Here is a 14819-nt window from a genome sequence, read left to right on the forward strand (position 1 = left end):
TATTGGTTTTTTTTTCTTGTAACAAGCTTTACGTTAATGTTAAGCAACTGCACTGTTAACCCAACAACTGTTATGGCTGCTGTCTGGCTCTGTGTGCGAAATCTGATCACGAACGCTAGATGGCGCTACAGCTTATAAAAGTCGCCTACAAGATGCAGCACTTTTTGAAATAAACAATTTGGCTTTAAAAAATAGAGATTTAAATACAATTTTCTTTAGATACCCTGCATTTACTATATAATGTATGTGTATAAATATGTATGGGCTGTATTTTAAATGTATCATTTCTCAATTTTATTGAGAGCTGAAAAGTCTCTCAAGAACAGAACGATTAACAGCTAGCTGTCTGTCGATTGTTTGCCAAAGCAATATATATATTAAATAATTAATTCTCGCGATTGGCCCCCAACTGATTCTTAATACTGTACAAAATATGCGAAATTTGAAAAAATCTTAATGTGTCTATAAATATGTGCTTGTTAATTAGAGTAGGCAAGAAGTTCAAGGTCACCTGCATTTCCCAAGACCGCATATTGAGCATAATAATGCCAGTTAGTTGGTCAATATGTGTATGCCACAAGAGGCCGACGCTGGCCGGTCATTAAGTCGGATACGACATTAACGCTTGATGGTTTGTTGCGGTCTGTGGGTTAATTAGGGATCAAACAATGCGAACGAGAGCGGAAATGTTTGCTTTTTTTTCCGAGCGTTGACTTATGATTTATGAGCGAGACTTCAAAGAGCGCTGCAGCGTGTGAAGCTGGCGCCTGGGGGAGCCCCAAAAGAAACTTACCCAGTACATAGTATCAATAGATTATGGAATCAATGTGTATGCAATTGTTGGCTTACCTGCAATAGAAAAACAAAATAGAATCAAATTAAATGCGTATTAAATGTGGCATATAATTAATATAGGTTAGCTTAGCGTATACGATGGGTTGCTATCAGAAAATCAATTTGGCTAATTGCAAACATAATGGCCTCGTTAGTCGACACATTTCAACAGACACCAACGACGAGCAGCAACTGGAGCCAAATGCCAAATGAACAGCGGCAAATGTGCGGACAACTTTTTGACACGCAATCGGCGTGGTGGGAGCGTTTATTAGCCAAATAAAATAACCCCCAAAGTGTCATCAAATCAATGCAAAGTAGCAGAAATCGAACAGCGGGACCGCCCACAAACTGGACAAAATGGGAAACTTTTCTGTTGGCAACATTTGCAAGAGCCATTAAAGTGCTTTGCCTGTAGCCAGGCACCACGGTGCGGTGCTCAGAGGCCTCTAAACGAAAATGGGCAATTCTGTTGCCCATAAAACGTCGTAATAATGGCAAAAGTTAGCGCCCGGGCGGAATACTAGGACACAGGTGTGTCCTTTGGCATGAAATAGTTTTCCACTGCCAAGCCAGGCTAATAGATTTTCTGTGTCTGGCAATCAATAGACGTCTATTCCACGGGGAGTGTAGCCCAACTCGTAAATAAGTTCGATTTAAAGAGACTTTTTCTTGGGCGCTTGGCTATGAAAGCGAGATATATATATTAATAAAAAAAAATGAAGTCTAGTTGCCGCTCAGAAAGAAACTTCTGGAATTAAAAATTCTCCACATATAAAAAGAAAAAATGGACTTTATTTGAACAACTAGCAATTTATGCGCATGACATCCGAAAGTATGCCGACATTCGGATCAGCCCACATGCAACGCGTATTTCATAAGAAACTGTTGCATATTTTGTTCTGTTACAGTGAACACTCGAGCGTATGCTACAATTTTGTTGGGAAAAACTGCAGCCCCGGCAGCTCTGCCGAGAGTAGCAGAAGCCACTGGAAGCGCCACAAAAAGAAATCGGCCAAAATGCCACAAAGCTGGCGACTAAATATACTCGGTGCTCTCTATAACGGATACCACATTCTCGGCCATGTCGCAGAGCTGAGTGTAGGTGTGAATGTACAGCGAGTCTCTGAAGTACTTCTTGCCACGCATTTTTTTAAGCACATACACCTCAGGCTGCAGATATTTTAGCTGAAGCAGCCAGGGCTTGGTCTCTTCCTCATCGGAGGAGCCATGCTCGTCGTCTAATTTCGACTCCTTGGCGAGCTGAGCATAGAAGCGGACCAGCTCGGACTTGAAGCAGCTTTGCTCCAGGCCAAGCATCAGGTCCTCCCATTCCTCGATGCCATTGCCAATGCAGCCGCGAACGTAGATGAAACGCGAACGTTCCCGCTCGCTATTGTGCTCGAAGCGGACTAGGGCCGCATCGGTGCTGCAGAAGAGCGGCTCCTGCATGCCGAGGAAGATCTGAAAATAAACCTCACGCTGCCTCACCTCGGGCATGCGCATTATGAGCTGCTTGATGGTCTCCAAGCGCAGATCCCAGGGCGGCTCCCGTGGCAGCTTCAAGGCGTTGTGTAAAACGCGCAGCGCCTCAAGATCATCAAACCGTTCACAATGGTAGCCCACATTCAGGGAATTGAACACCTCGCGGTCATCAAATGCACGCTCATAGGGACATGCGCGCTCACCGGGCTTTATCAGCGGCACCAGCTCCGCTTGGTGGTTAAGCAGACTTTTGAATACCTCATCATTGGCCTTGTCGACCACCTGGCGCAGCTGCTTGTTGATTTTCCGCATGTACTCCGGCGGCGGCACGCACTTGCCGAACAGCTGCAATATCACCGAATTGCGACGGCTGCAGAAGATGTTCGGAAAGATTTTCAGCTCCCAGCGCTGTTTGCGCGCAAAGACCGTGTGTGGATTGAAGAGGGCATTGATGATGTGCACCTCGCCTGGCTGAATCTTCCGTCTGCTGTGATTAAACAGGAAGCAGGCGGCACATGTGTTAAACACTTTAGCATTCCGCTTGTTTAGATCCATTGGCTGCCATTCGCAAACGAGAACCCGACGACCAATGTTCTCCAGGCGCAGCACTTGCTTCACCTGACGCTCATAGGGTGTGCACTCGAAATATACCTTCACTTCCATGTTGTACGCGAAACGATCATCCATAACAAATGTCCGTTCGTTGATCTTGAGGCCAACGTTAATGGGTGGCGGCTCGAACATCAACAGGGAATATTGTATTCCCCCGCCTTCTTCCTCCTCCACCTTCTGCTCATTCAGGCTGCAGTTGTCGGTTATGCTGCTTATGGTAAGGAGTGACTGCTTGTGCATAAGATCTATTTCCGAGTCATGCACCCATTTGATATCTGCCAGAGGATTATTGCCAACTACTTCTAGATTGTCCAAGTCCGGAAAGTATTCCAACACACGCTCAATATCCTTAGCCTTTTGATCGATGCTCTCTTCCAGCACCTCAGAGTTAAGCCATTTGCTGCGATCCTTGATCTTTCGTGATGTCAGATCGTGCTTGGAGCCAAGTATTTCCCTTTTCGTGGCTTTTGTTAGTCCAGCTATTTCCACATCAGCCTCGCCCGCCAGCTCCGCTTTGGGCACCGTCTCCCATACTTCCGGCTTACAGACACATTGCTCGGCATCATAGTGTCCGGGCATCACACCGTATTGCTTCTCCTTCAGAGTAATGGGATTCATGCGAGTAGCATAGTCCATTAGACGCTGGACGGTGCCCTTGTCGCGCTGCTCCACGGTGATGGGCACATTGAAGAGCATCTCCTCGGGCCGGCGACCTGTCTTACGTGATATTTTATCCTGCATTCGGGCACGATCACGCAACGTGTCCTGCCAATGCTTGAGGCGTTTATCCATTTCCTCCGAATCTCTAAACTCCTCATTGATCGAGCATCGCGAACTTGAGATGTTGGCCACGCCGTCTCTGCGCGCAAAGATCGCTTTGACAATGTCATCGACAACCACCTGGCCATCGTTCAGAGTCAATTGCTTTAGCTCACCGAATTGATCAAATACTTCAATTGTGTTGAGCGACTTGAGCGAAAAGGTGTTGGCCTTGCTGAGATTGTTTTCCGCCTGCATCGACGTTATCAAAGACCCAAAGCGATTTCTCTTTAACATTGTGTTCTATTAATGTGTGTTCAAGTGTTTAAATATTTACAAATATTTTCTGTATTTTTTTTATTTCGTTGTACAGTATTTGGGTCGGATGTAAATTTATGTCTAGACCTGCTCAGTGCTCTCGATGACGGAGACAATATTTTCGGCAACGTCGCACAGCTGATAGTAGGTGTATATATAAATTGAATCTCGAAATGATTTCGAGTGTAGGAGCCGCTTCCGTGTCCGAGCACCAACTGAGCTGGACTCCACTTCTGTTTGCTGTCGGCGCTCGGCAAGCTTGAGAATTTGTGCAGACAGCGCCCAAATCTTCTGCTCCCACAATTCAATGCTATTCGATATGATGCCACGCACATAGATGTATCTGGTGCGCTGGCGTTCCCTTAGCTTGGCTGGGGCATCGCTCAGGCTGAGCGGCGTTGTGCGGCCACGCAGCTCCGACAGCTGCAGTTGTAGCTGCTCGAAAAGATTGACGCGCAGCCGTTCATCCTCCTTGGAGCAGACCAATTCAATTAGCATGCTTACACTGTAATCCCATTCCAAGTTGCACAGATCTGGTCGAACCAAGCAAAAGAACCTTTTCAAGCCCTCAATTTCGGTGTCGCGTTCGCAGTGAAAGCCCACGTTGCGCCGATTAAAAGCCTCGCTCTCCTCCAGCTCCCTTGCGAACGGGATGAGAGTTCGTGGTGGCTCCAGCGGTATTGGAGTGGGCAACTGTTCCACTGTGGCCGACTTTCGGCAATCTCGTATTGTTGGATGCGTATACTCTCCGATCAGCTGTAGATACTCCAGTGGGGGTGTGCACCGGCCATGCATGTTCAGAGTCAGGGCACAGGGACAACGAAAGAAAATGCGCGGATAGGTCTTGAGCAGCCAGCGCTGCTTCACAATGCCCACCTTGCTGGGACGGAAGAGCACCGAGACCTCACGCACGTCGCCTGGCCGCAGCAGAAAGGGTTCCGTATCGAAGACAAACACCTCGTTGGGCGAGTTGAAAAGTGTGTTGTTGTAGGCAAAGAACTCGGCGCGATTCCAGCTAAAGTTGATTGCCTCCCGGCCATTGTTCTCGATGCGCATAATAGTGCGCAGGCTGCGCTCGTACGGATTGCAAACGAACCTCCGCTCCAGTATCGGCGAATACTCCGGCCGATATCGGCGGTAGGTGGTGCCATTGATGAGCACCGCCAGCTGCGAGGCAAAGGCCGCTACCGGCTTCAACTTTAAAGATGTATTGCTACCCATCGATATTTGTAAGGCACGCTCGGATAACACGGCTGGAGTTAGTAGGGATATTGTATGACCAGATAGACGCTCGCAGAGCTGTCTTAGCCAAATATTCCTGCCAATCAGCTCGAGCTCATCGATGTCTGGACAATACTCCACCACCTTTTTAATGTCTGCTTCCTTTTCCAGCAAGCGGCTAGCAAGCAGCTGTGAATCGCACCACCTGCTCCTTGTGCTCGCGGCGCCATCCAGCTCCAAGCTAACCTGTTTTGGTAGGCCCACAATCTCAACGTAGTCTTGTGGCTTGGCAAAGGTTATCTCCAAAGGATCCACACGCAGCCCAGCTGTTGTTGTGCAGGAATCCCTGCGCGAGATGTGCTCCAGAATTCGCTTGATGCTCTGCTCCTCCCGATTGCTCACGTTGAGGAGCAACTGCTGCGGCTGTCTGCCCGTGGCCAGGCACAGTTTTAGCTGCTTGGCGCGACGCTGACGTATCATATCCTTCCAGTATTTCAAACGCCTGTCCACAAAGCTTGGCGTTGAGCCTGGAGTGGAGGGCAGCTCTGGCTGGGAGTCAGATTCCTCGTAATGACATTGCTGCAGCTGAAAGATGTCATCTACGATTTTATTGATCAACCGATTGCCATCATTCACGTCCGCAGTCGATGATTCGTAGTTGTTGAGTAGATTTGTCATGAAACCAGACCAGACTGTTTATTCAATGCTACCTAAGGCTAAAAATTTTCGGTATTGTGTAACATGTGTGTCAGCTGTAGAAATTAAAATGACAAGTAATCAGGTGGAACAGAGAGATGTACAAAAAGAAAAAAAAAATAGGGCTGAGTGGAATTCAAACAAGAATATAAATTCGATAGATCTCTTAAAAGACTTTGCTAAAATCTTTGTAGCTGCTAAAAACAAGAAATTTCAAATAGGCTTGAGAATTGCGTTTGCCCAGAACCTCAAGAGGGCACCACATCGGTGCTCTCAATGATCGAAACAATATTCTCAGCCATGTTGCACAGATGCGAGTAGGTTTGAATGTAGAGGGCATCGCGAAAGTATTTGGAGCGATGCAACTTCCTCATGACGGCGGCGGTGGCCTTGCTATCCAAATACTTTTCAATCTGATCGATGTCGAGATTGGCAAAATCGATTTTCACTGGCCCCAAATCGAGATGCTCGCCCTCCTCTGCGGCCTCTTCCATTAGGTGGATATAGTAGCGGCGCAGCTCGGGCTTGTAGTAGGATTCCTCGATAATGGAGACCAAATCCTCCCATTCCTCGATGCCATTGCAAATGGCGCCACGTACATAAATAAATCTGGTGCGTTGCTTCTGCTCATTCAAGCGATCTTCGCACTCCAGGCTAAGGGAAGTCCCTTGCAGCGTTTCCATTATGACCACCAGGTTGCCAAACATTTCCTCACGTTCCGGCAAGCTCTCGATGCGCATAATGAGCATCTTGATGGTGTCCAGGCGTAGGTCCCAGTGTGGCTCGCGTGGTTTCTTCAGTTGCTTGTGCATGCCCTTGAGCACCTCCAGATCATCGAAGCGCATGCAATTGTAGCCAGGATTTAGGGTGTTGAACAGTTCACGCTCATCCAGAGTGCGCTCATAGGGACAACAGGCGGGCGGTGGCTCAATCAGCGGCACCAGCTCCGCCAGGTGGCCCGTCAGCTGTTTCATCATCAGTTCTTTCGCCTGGCCCATGGTGGTGCAGTGTAATTGCTTCAGCCTGGCCATGTACTCTCTGGGTGGCCTGCATCGTCCATGGAAACGCAGCAGCATCGACTCCTGGCTGCCGCAAAAGATGCGCGGCTCCACCTGCAGGCGCCACAGCTCGACGGCCATGCTAACCTTGCGTGGCTGATACATGACAATCAGGTCGTGGCTTTCGCCGTAGGTGAGCCGAAAGTTGTCCGTGTCGAAGAGGAACTCATTGTCCTGGGCGAGCAGCAGTGAGCCGCGATTGTAGTAGTAGACACCCTGTGACCATTTGAAGGACAGGGCCTGCTTGCCAATGTTCTTCAGCTTAAGCACATGCTTGATGCGTCTCTGGTACGGATCGCAATTGAATTTGGTGAGCAATTCGAAGCATTCGGTAAAGGGCTTGTCACACACAACATACTCCTTGTTATTGATCATGAGTCCAATCTCTGGCGGCTCAGGCTCCGGTTCGGGCTCCATCTCCAGAAGTGCCCCCGTCCACGATTCGTTTAGCTGCTCTTCTGAGCCCATATTTTCCGAGCTGGTCGTTATCCTGACGATTTGCTCCTCGTCAAGCAGCATAGTTCTTGCCTTGGGCTTCAGCTTGGCTATGTTTGTGCCCTTCACCTGCAGCTGTTCCAGGTCGGGGAAAAACTCGAGCACTTTGCATATATGACGGAACTGCTCATCGATGCGCGTATCCAGCACACCTGACTTCATCCAGCTGTGCTGCAGCTCCCGATTGTCCACGCCGAGCAGCTCCTGCTGTGTCACCGCGGGCAGTCCAATGATTTCCACATCCGTGGCACCTTGTCGCTCCGCTTGCGGCCAGGTCTCATCAATGGGTTTGATGAGCTTGCACGTGCAGGGATCCTTCCGTTCTTTGAGTGCACTTATTGGCTTGGTCATCAGTTTAATCGGTTCCAGGCGCTCTGCGAAGTCCATGAGCCGCCGCACCGTCTCCTTGTTGCGATGGTTGAGCGTTGAGCGGCGATTGAAGAGCACCTGCTCCGGGCTCTTGCCGGTCTGTAGCTCGACACGTTTCTGCATTTGACGACGGGTCTGTAACATATCGCGCCAGTACTTCAGCCGCTTGTCCACATGCGGCTCAGCGGCTGGCCTGGACAGGTCCACTTTGCTTGGGTCACAGGACGAGGATGTTTCGGGAAAATGGCCACGACGCTCCGCAAAGATCTCGGCCAGTATGTCCTCCACAATGCGCTCGCTATACTGGGTCATGCTGGCGCCAGCCTGCAGCTGCCCTATTGCCAGATCCTTGAGGGATTGCCTTGTGGATGGCGCATTGCTGGTCCAGTTGACCATTGTCAGCGGTGTGAACAACGTATCGAATATTTTCTGTTCATCCCCTTTGGTTCGGCCGTTCGGTTGGGGCTCCATGATTGATTATAATTGTTATGTAGGTATATATTGGAAATATGAATGCTTTTCTAAAGCATTGAAATACTATATTTAGTGAACGATTTTGATTTGGAATTGCTTTTTGGCAAGTCAGGGGGGGGGGGGGCGCTACAAATCTCTAAAAAAAAAAGGTACAAATATTCGAATTCGAATTGAAGGACAAACGGAAACTAGATGTTCACAAAATCCTCGACTAGCATATGATTCACAGATTCGCAGTGCTCTCGATGGCGGACACAATATTCTCGGCGGCATCACAGACCAGCGTATAGGTTTGTATATAAAGCGCATCCTTAAAATACTTGCTACTCATGACCTTCCTGGATACGAGCCATTCCACATAGTCTGAATCAATGGGCAGCTTCTGGCCCTCCGCTTCCATATCATTAACATAGCGCTGCAGATCGCACTTGAAAAACTGCTGGCCCAAGGTCTCGCTCAGGGCCTCCCACTCCTCAATGGTGCTGCAAACAATGCCGCGCACATAGAGGAAACAGGAGCGTTCGCGGTGCTGATTGAAATGCGAATCGCCGAACGAGTCATTCGAATTGCAGCGCATCGGTCCCAGCAGCTCGCTGAGAATATTCTGCAGTGTTACGCGCTGCTGCGGCTTGTGCTGGTAGATGCACTGCCGCATCGTGTCCAGGCGATAATCCCAGGCTGGCTGGCGCGGCTTCTTTACCAGCGAATATAGCTCCTTGAGCGTCTCCAGATCCGCATAACGTACGCACTTGAAGCCCGGATTCTGTGCCGAAAATAGCTCACGCTCGTCCAGGGAACGCTCGTAGGGACATTGCAATGTGGGGCAATCCACAATGGGCGCCAGCTCGGCATGCAGCTTAGTCAGTCGCTCGGCGACCTGATGGTTGCGCTTGTCCACGACCACACGCTGATCCCGATCGAGTCGTTCGCAATGGCAAACGGGCAGCGTGCAGATGCCATGGAAGCGAACATATAGACGACGCGCGCCACAGAATGGGGAGCGCAACATGTTCATGCACCAGCGCTGCTTCTTGATGCCCACCTTAACGGGCTGGTACATGACATCGATGCGTCGCTCCTCGCCGGGCAGCAGCACAAAGGGATTTGTGTCGAACAGGAATTCCGAGTTGTAGACCATGTGCTGCTGCAGCTCCTTATTCTGAAGGCTGCTCATCTGCCAGCGTACTTGGACGAACTTGGTGCCAATGTTCTTCAGCTGGACGATGGTCTTGCACACCCGCTGTATCGGATCGCACTTAAAGTACAGAAGCAGCTCGCTGCTGAGGACGCCGCTGATGTCGCCGAAGCCATAGGCTTGTCCATTGATTCTGATCACATTGTTAACGGTCCAGGCGGCGTTTTTGTCGGCCACCGGCGGCGGCGGCGGCAGTGGCTGCTCTTTGATAGCTTCAGTCACGGCCATTGCAGCCTGGCTTGTCTCGGTCGACACTTCGAACATCGTATCCTCGCCCAGGCGCTTGCTGTCCATGATTGGCACACCGGACGGCTTGGGCAGCGATGAGACCTGCAGCTGTTCCATCTCGGGGCAGTATGCTAGCACACGCTTGATGTTTTCCGCCTGTGCCTCCAGTCGCTCGCCCAACACCTCCGAGCGCAGCCATTGACTCTCGCCCGGCGCTTGTGTACCGGCCAGCTCCAGCTGTGTTACCTGTGGCAGGCCCACAAATTCCAGCGTTTGCAGTTTGGGCTCCGTGACGCGCATTTCGGGCAACTCACGGCACAGTTCCAGTTGCTGGCGCATCTTTAGCGCACCCCCGACTCGGGTGGGGGGCACACCTTCGCTGCGCTCGGCCGAGTCCATGAGACGTAAGAGCATCCGCTTGGTCTGCTCATCGATGGTGGCATGCCGATTGAAGAGCACATCCTCGCCCCGCTTCCCAGTGTGCCGTTCAATTCGGCCCTGCAACACTTTGCGGTCGCGCAACACCTTTTTCCAGCATTTGAGTCGCGGATCCATATCATCGTTATCATTTTTAATGATTTTCTTACGATAGTTGGTGCAATCACTGCTGGAAATTTTCGTCTGATATGTTTCATCCTTCTGGATCACTTGGAAGACATCATTCACCAATTCTTCGGTTAAATACTTTGGCATCTCATTTTTGTTGCGACAAACGCCCTCGATTGTGAGATAGTTCACGTCTGAAGTTATTTCTAAATTCCTGCTCATCTTGCTGCTGCTTCTCAATGCGAGTTTTGTATATGAATCGACTGATTGTTATCGCAGAGGTGTGCCTAGTACTTGACTACTCTACATACTGGCTACACTGGGCTACGTAGCTTACTAAATATTTAACAGACAGACTAATTGCCAATCCAGAGCAATCGATTCACAATAGCATCCTTTGTTTATTTATTATGATCTACGCAGAATCCACCCAAGTAAATGTTTCTTGCTAACAAAACTAATCGAAATGCAGGGACAAAAAGTTGATGAGGAAAGCGCTTATGAAATATGGAATTCTGTTGAGTAATACCCTCTTAAAATTGGGCTACAATAACTGTCATAGTTGGAGCTTGTAGTTTATGCTGTTTACGTGTGCTTTGATGCTATATTACAAAGTTGACAGTGCCCAAGTTTTGGCTATAGGCAAATGGCAATTTATGCAGGAGAATTGTGCTAATTTGCTAACAATCCACAGAAAGTAAATTAAATTCACGAAGCGCGCGCGCGCGTGTCGTGTGACAAGTCATCGTTATTTTCAACAACATACCCACTGGCAGCACTCCTTCTGCCATACCCCACAAATCCTCCATTTCCATTCAGACTCAACGACATTGACGTGCCGCCTTCACACAATTCAAAATTGCCAAAGTCTCTTATTGCTGTTGTTGTTGTTGTTGTGTCTGGGCAACAAAGTGAAAGGAGTTGTCGTGGTGGAAAACAAATGAAACTTACCTGCAACGAAAGAAGGGCGAAAATAAAAGCTGATTTATAGACAATGCATGATTCGTTTGATATAATAGTATTCACATATATATATATATATATATTATGATATTTATGATAGTTGCAGCGCTCATTAATAATTTTTAAGGACCCACGCAATTGAGTGCAAACTTAATGCTGCAATCAAAACTTCAGACTTTTGTTGCCATTGTGCGGCGCAGTCTTTGTGGCTTTGGCTGCAACAATACAGAAACAGAAAAACAAAAAGGCAACAATAGAAACGGCAACTTATAGAGCTTACAAAAAACAAAGCCATATCAATTACCCAGGCAACCAGGCAATAACAACAACATTAACAAAAGAAGAGAATAAGGCAAAATAAAGTAATTTAGTCCTGGCAAAGCGCAAAGCCAACTAACCGCAGCAGAGGAAACATGCCCCGCTGCAGCTCCTCCGGCGCAGAACTGGCCGCAATTTTTGCCTTGGCCGGAAATGCTGGCATTGTGCATGAGCTTGGGGAGCTCTGGAGCAAATGTTCTTGGAGCATGTGGCTCATCTACGTGCCTTGGCGAAATGCAATCAACATATTGTAATTCTGAAATGCATATTGAGAACGTGCAACAGATACTTGCAGCAGCACTCGCACAATGCGCATGCAATGCGAAACTTTGGGCTGCACTTAACGGGCCGCCAGACAAAAACAAAACGCTGCAAGCATGTGGCTGAGGGGGGCAGATTGGCAGAGGGGGTGGCAAGGGGTGCGGTGCCACATCGACATCGACAACTGCGCGGCTGCACTTGATGCCGCAGCAGCATCAGCAGCAGCAGCAAAAATCTGGCAGTGTTTGCATTTTGATTTCCATTTCGCATGCACTCAAGTAATGCATTTATTATTTACCAGCCATGCAAGAGGTGAGGGTGAGGCAGGGGAGGGGAGGGGAGGGAAGGGGAGGGGGCAGCTCAGGCAACTCAATTCAATTCCGCAAATTCATGCTGCAGTTGTCAACGGCGCAGACGAAGACACTTGTGGACGAGCTGTTAACCCCTCTCCACCCCCCTTCATTGCCAACATTCTGCTGCTCGAATGTTGCACATGTTGCATACCACTTGGTGCTGTTGACAGCCGGCAGCGGCAGCCAGCAGCAGCCGGCAGCAATACTCAGACGGCAACTGTTGGCGCTTCTTGAGTGAAGACAGACGGCCAGGACAGGCAGCCAGGCAAATATACTTATTTACCTATACCTAGGGTATATGCACTTTACTATCGGATTTGTTTAAGAGACAAAAAAAATATGTAAGCATATACAAGTAGTTTCTCAAGCTGCTTTAAAGCAAGAGTTTACTTAAGCAGTGTTGCAAAATATTGCACAAATGTTGACATTGCGCAATACTGTTTATGATGGCGAAATCTGCTCTATGCAGTGTTGCAAAATATTCGCTATAGTAAATTCATGTGTTGGTCAAGTCGAAAAAAAGCAGTTGCTTTTACTTATTAAATAAGTTGGAATATAGAAACTATATCGGATGAAACTCCATTATAGTGGAACTCTCTTCTCTCTCTCTACTATCTTCTCTATCTATTCTCTCTACTCTCTTTTCTCTCTACTCTCTCTATTCTCTCTACTCTCTTCTCTCTCTACTCTCTTTTCATACCCTTCCCCAACCAAATTTATATTCTTCTTGGCTTTTCACTTTATTCGCACCACATCTTTATCATCATGTTAGGGCATTTCTGGCTGCGACATAAGCCCAAACTAGTTTCTCCATCTTGTTATTCCATAACAAATACCGATTTATACATATGTACATAAATTTTTATACCCTTGTCGGTTGTTGCGGCCGTTAGCTTTTTTTTATGCAAATGCTGCATTAGATGACATCCATAATAATCAAATTTTTATTGAATGAATTGCGAGCTGTAAACTTGCAGCATTTATTCAGAATTAGCTGGACGCGAGGCCAAATCCATTGAGCAGCCAATTGCCAGTGGCCAGTGGCCAGTAACCAGTTGCCAATTGGCAATTGTGGCCACAAAAAGTGCGTTACAAATAACTGCACTTTTATTGAGCGATACCGTTAGACGCTAGACGCCCAATGGCCGCCAGGGCGATCGAGTTTAAAATCGAGCTCGATTCGGATTCGGGTTCGGTTCGAGTTGACTCGATTTAATTGCTGTGCAATTTGTGCAGTCACTAGTGGAATGTGCTGTCAAATTGTGGCACTTAATTAAAACATATTGAATGCCCAGTTAAATGAACCAAGGCACTACGAAGTGATCGACTATGAGATGCCCTGTAGGGTCGGGTTAAGATAAGCTTAGTATGCATCGTTCCTTAGAGAAAGATTTTAGCAGATCTTATCTTCGAGTAATGCTTCCGGGGGTAGATAACAACAAGAAAATACAGCTGTATTGGGCTTGTTAAGCTTTGTGTTAATCGATTGCTCCTTTAGGAATCATATGATATAGTATTCCGATTTGAAAGCTAAGCAGATGTGTTTAGAGCTAAGCGAACCTCATAATTGATAAGGATATCATAAAAATCACACACATTTTCTTAGAAAGAAACTAATTCCCGATCCAGATATCTCCGTCCCTCTTTATTTTGATTATTTAAAATTTTTTATTTAACGATTTATGAATATCTTTCACTTTCGCTTTAATTATTTGAGATCAAGGAGATAAAATAAAGAAACGGACAGCTAGGCAAGTCGAATGATTGTAGATCGCTTGTTCATTCCGATAATTAAAATATATATTTAGAATATAAAGTCTATCTTGGCTGAGTCCCACTGTCTGTTACACTAAAAAGCACAACATGGTCAAAATTCCCTTTCTCCATTTACATTCAGTACAGGGTATATAAACTGCGCTTTTAATTTTACACGACCAAATTGCCAGCAGGCTGCCACATTTGCGGCAAGTTTTCGAATGTTGCAGTTGCAACTGTTGTTGCTGCTTGGGGCATTTGAAAGTTTCGAATACTTTTGTTTATTTACCTCACTTCGGCCGATTTGATGATCGCCTTGGGCGGCGCATCCCAATAGTTGGGCGCGGGTGGCACCCATTGGCGCAGCACTTGATAGTTGCCCTCGAGCAGCTCCATGCCCTCGATGACCTCCACATCGGAGTCGCCATCGTTATTGGCAGCGGATGCAGCGCAGCCAGCAGCAGCAGCGGCAGCAGCAATGTTGTTGCTGTTGTTATTGTTGTTGCTGTTATCGGCATGCAAATTATCAATGGAATCGCTCATTGTCAACTCCAGCTGCGGTTTTTGGCGCTGCATTCACTGTCGGCAGCGGCGCTCAGATGTGGCAAGGTAAACAAAGATGCGCACAGCCATTTGCGCTGAGTCACAGATACACACACACACACTGACACACACACTGGCACAGACACAAAGAACTATTGCTAGAAGAGGAAGCAGCAGCAAAACAATAACAAGACGCAACTCGGCTGCTTCTTGAACTTTGCCGGGATTTTTTCTTAGAATAAAACTATATAATTTTTATATTTTTTCTAACAATTTCCGATGGGTTTTAGCACACTTTTGTTTTTGTTTTTTATTAACAATTTTATAAATTTTGTT

The 14819-nt window shown here is 47.6% G+C and overlaps 5 protein-coding genes across 5 annotated transcripts in view; all 5 read right to left on the reverse strand.

Moving 5' to 3' along the window:
* Positions 1 to 14819, reverse strand: part of pk (prickle) — a 91886-nt gene that overhangs the window by 30135 nt on the left and 46932 nt on the right. The window lies entirely within an intron of this gene.
* Positions 1610 to 4082, reverse strand: LOC135429789 (uncharacterized). The gene has a single exon (XM_064684259.1). The coding sequence runs from the start codon at positions 3985 to 3987 to the stop codon at positions 1873 to 1875; it is 2115 nt and encodes a 704-aa protein (XP_064540329.1). The 5' UTR covers positions 3988 to 4082; the 3' UTR covers positions 1610 to 1872.
* Positions 4031 to 5907, reverse strand: LOC135429791 (uncharacterized). Its single transcript, XM_064684261.1, has one exon. The coding sequence runs from the start codon at positions 5905 to 5907 to the stop codon at positions 4090 to 4092; it is 1818 nt and encodes a 605-aa protein (XP_064540331.1). The 3' UTR covers positions 4031 to 4089.
* Positions 6056 to 8318, reverse strand: LOC135429788 (uncharacterized). The gene has a single exon (XM_064684257.1). The coding sequence runs from the start codon at positions 8316 to 8318 to the stop codon at positions 6174 to 6176; it is 2145 nt and encodes a 714-aa protein (XP_064540327.1). The 3' UTR covers positions 6056 to 6173.
* Positions 8243 to 10627, reverse strand: LOC135429790 (uncharacterized). Its single transcript, XM_064684260.1, has one exon. The coding sequence runs from the start codon at positions 10510 to 10512 to the stop codon at positions 8545 to 8547; it is 1968 nt and encodes a 655-aa protein (XP_064540330.1). The 5' UTR covers positions 10513 to 10627; the 3' UTR covers positions 8243 to 8544.

This window comes from Drosophila montana, unplaced genomic scaffold, assembly GCF_035044405.1.
Source record: "Drosophila montana isolate Dmon_TW-CO22-7 unplaced genomic scaffold, ASM3504440v1 contig_2716_1, whole genome shotgun sequence".
Lineage (NCBI taxonomy): Eukaryota > Metazoa > Arthropoda > Insecta > Diptera > Drosophilidae > Drosophila > Drosophila montana.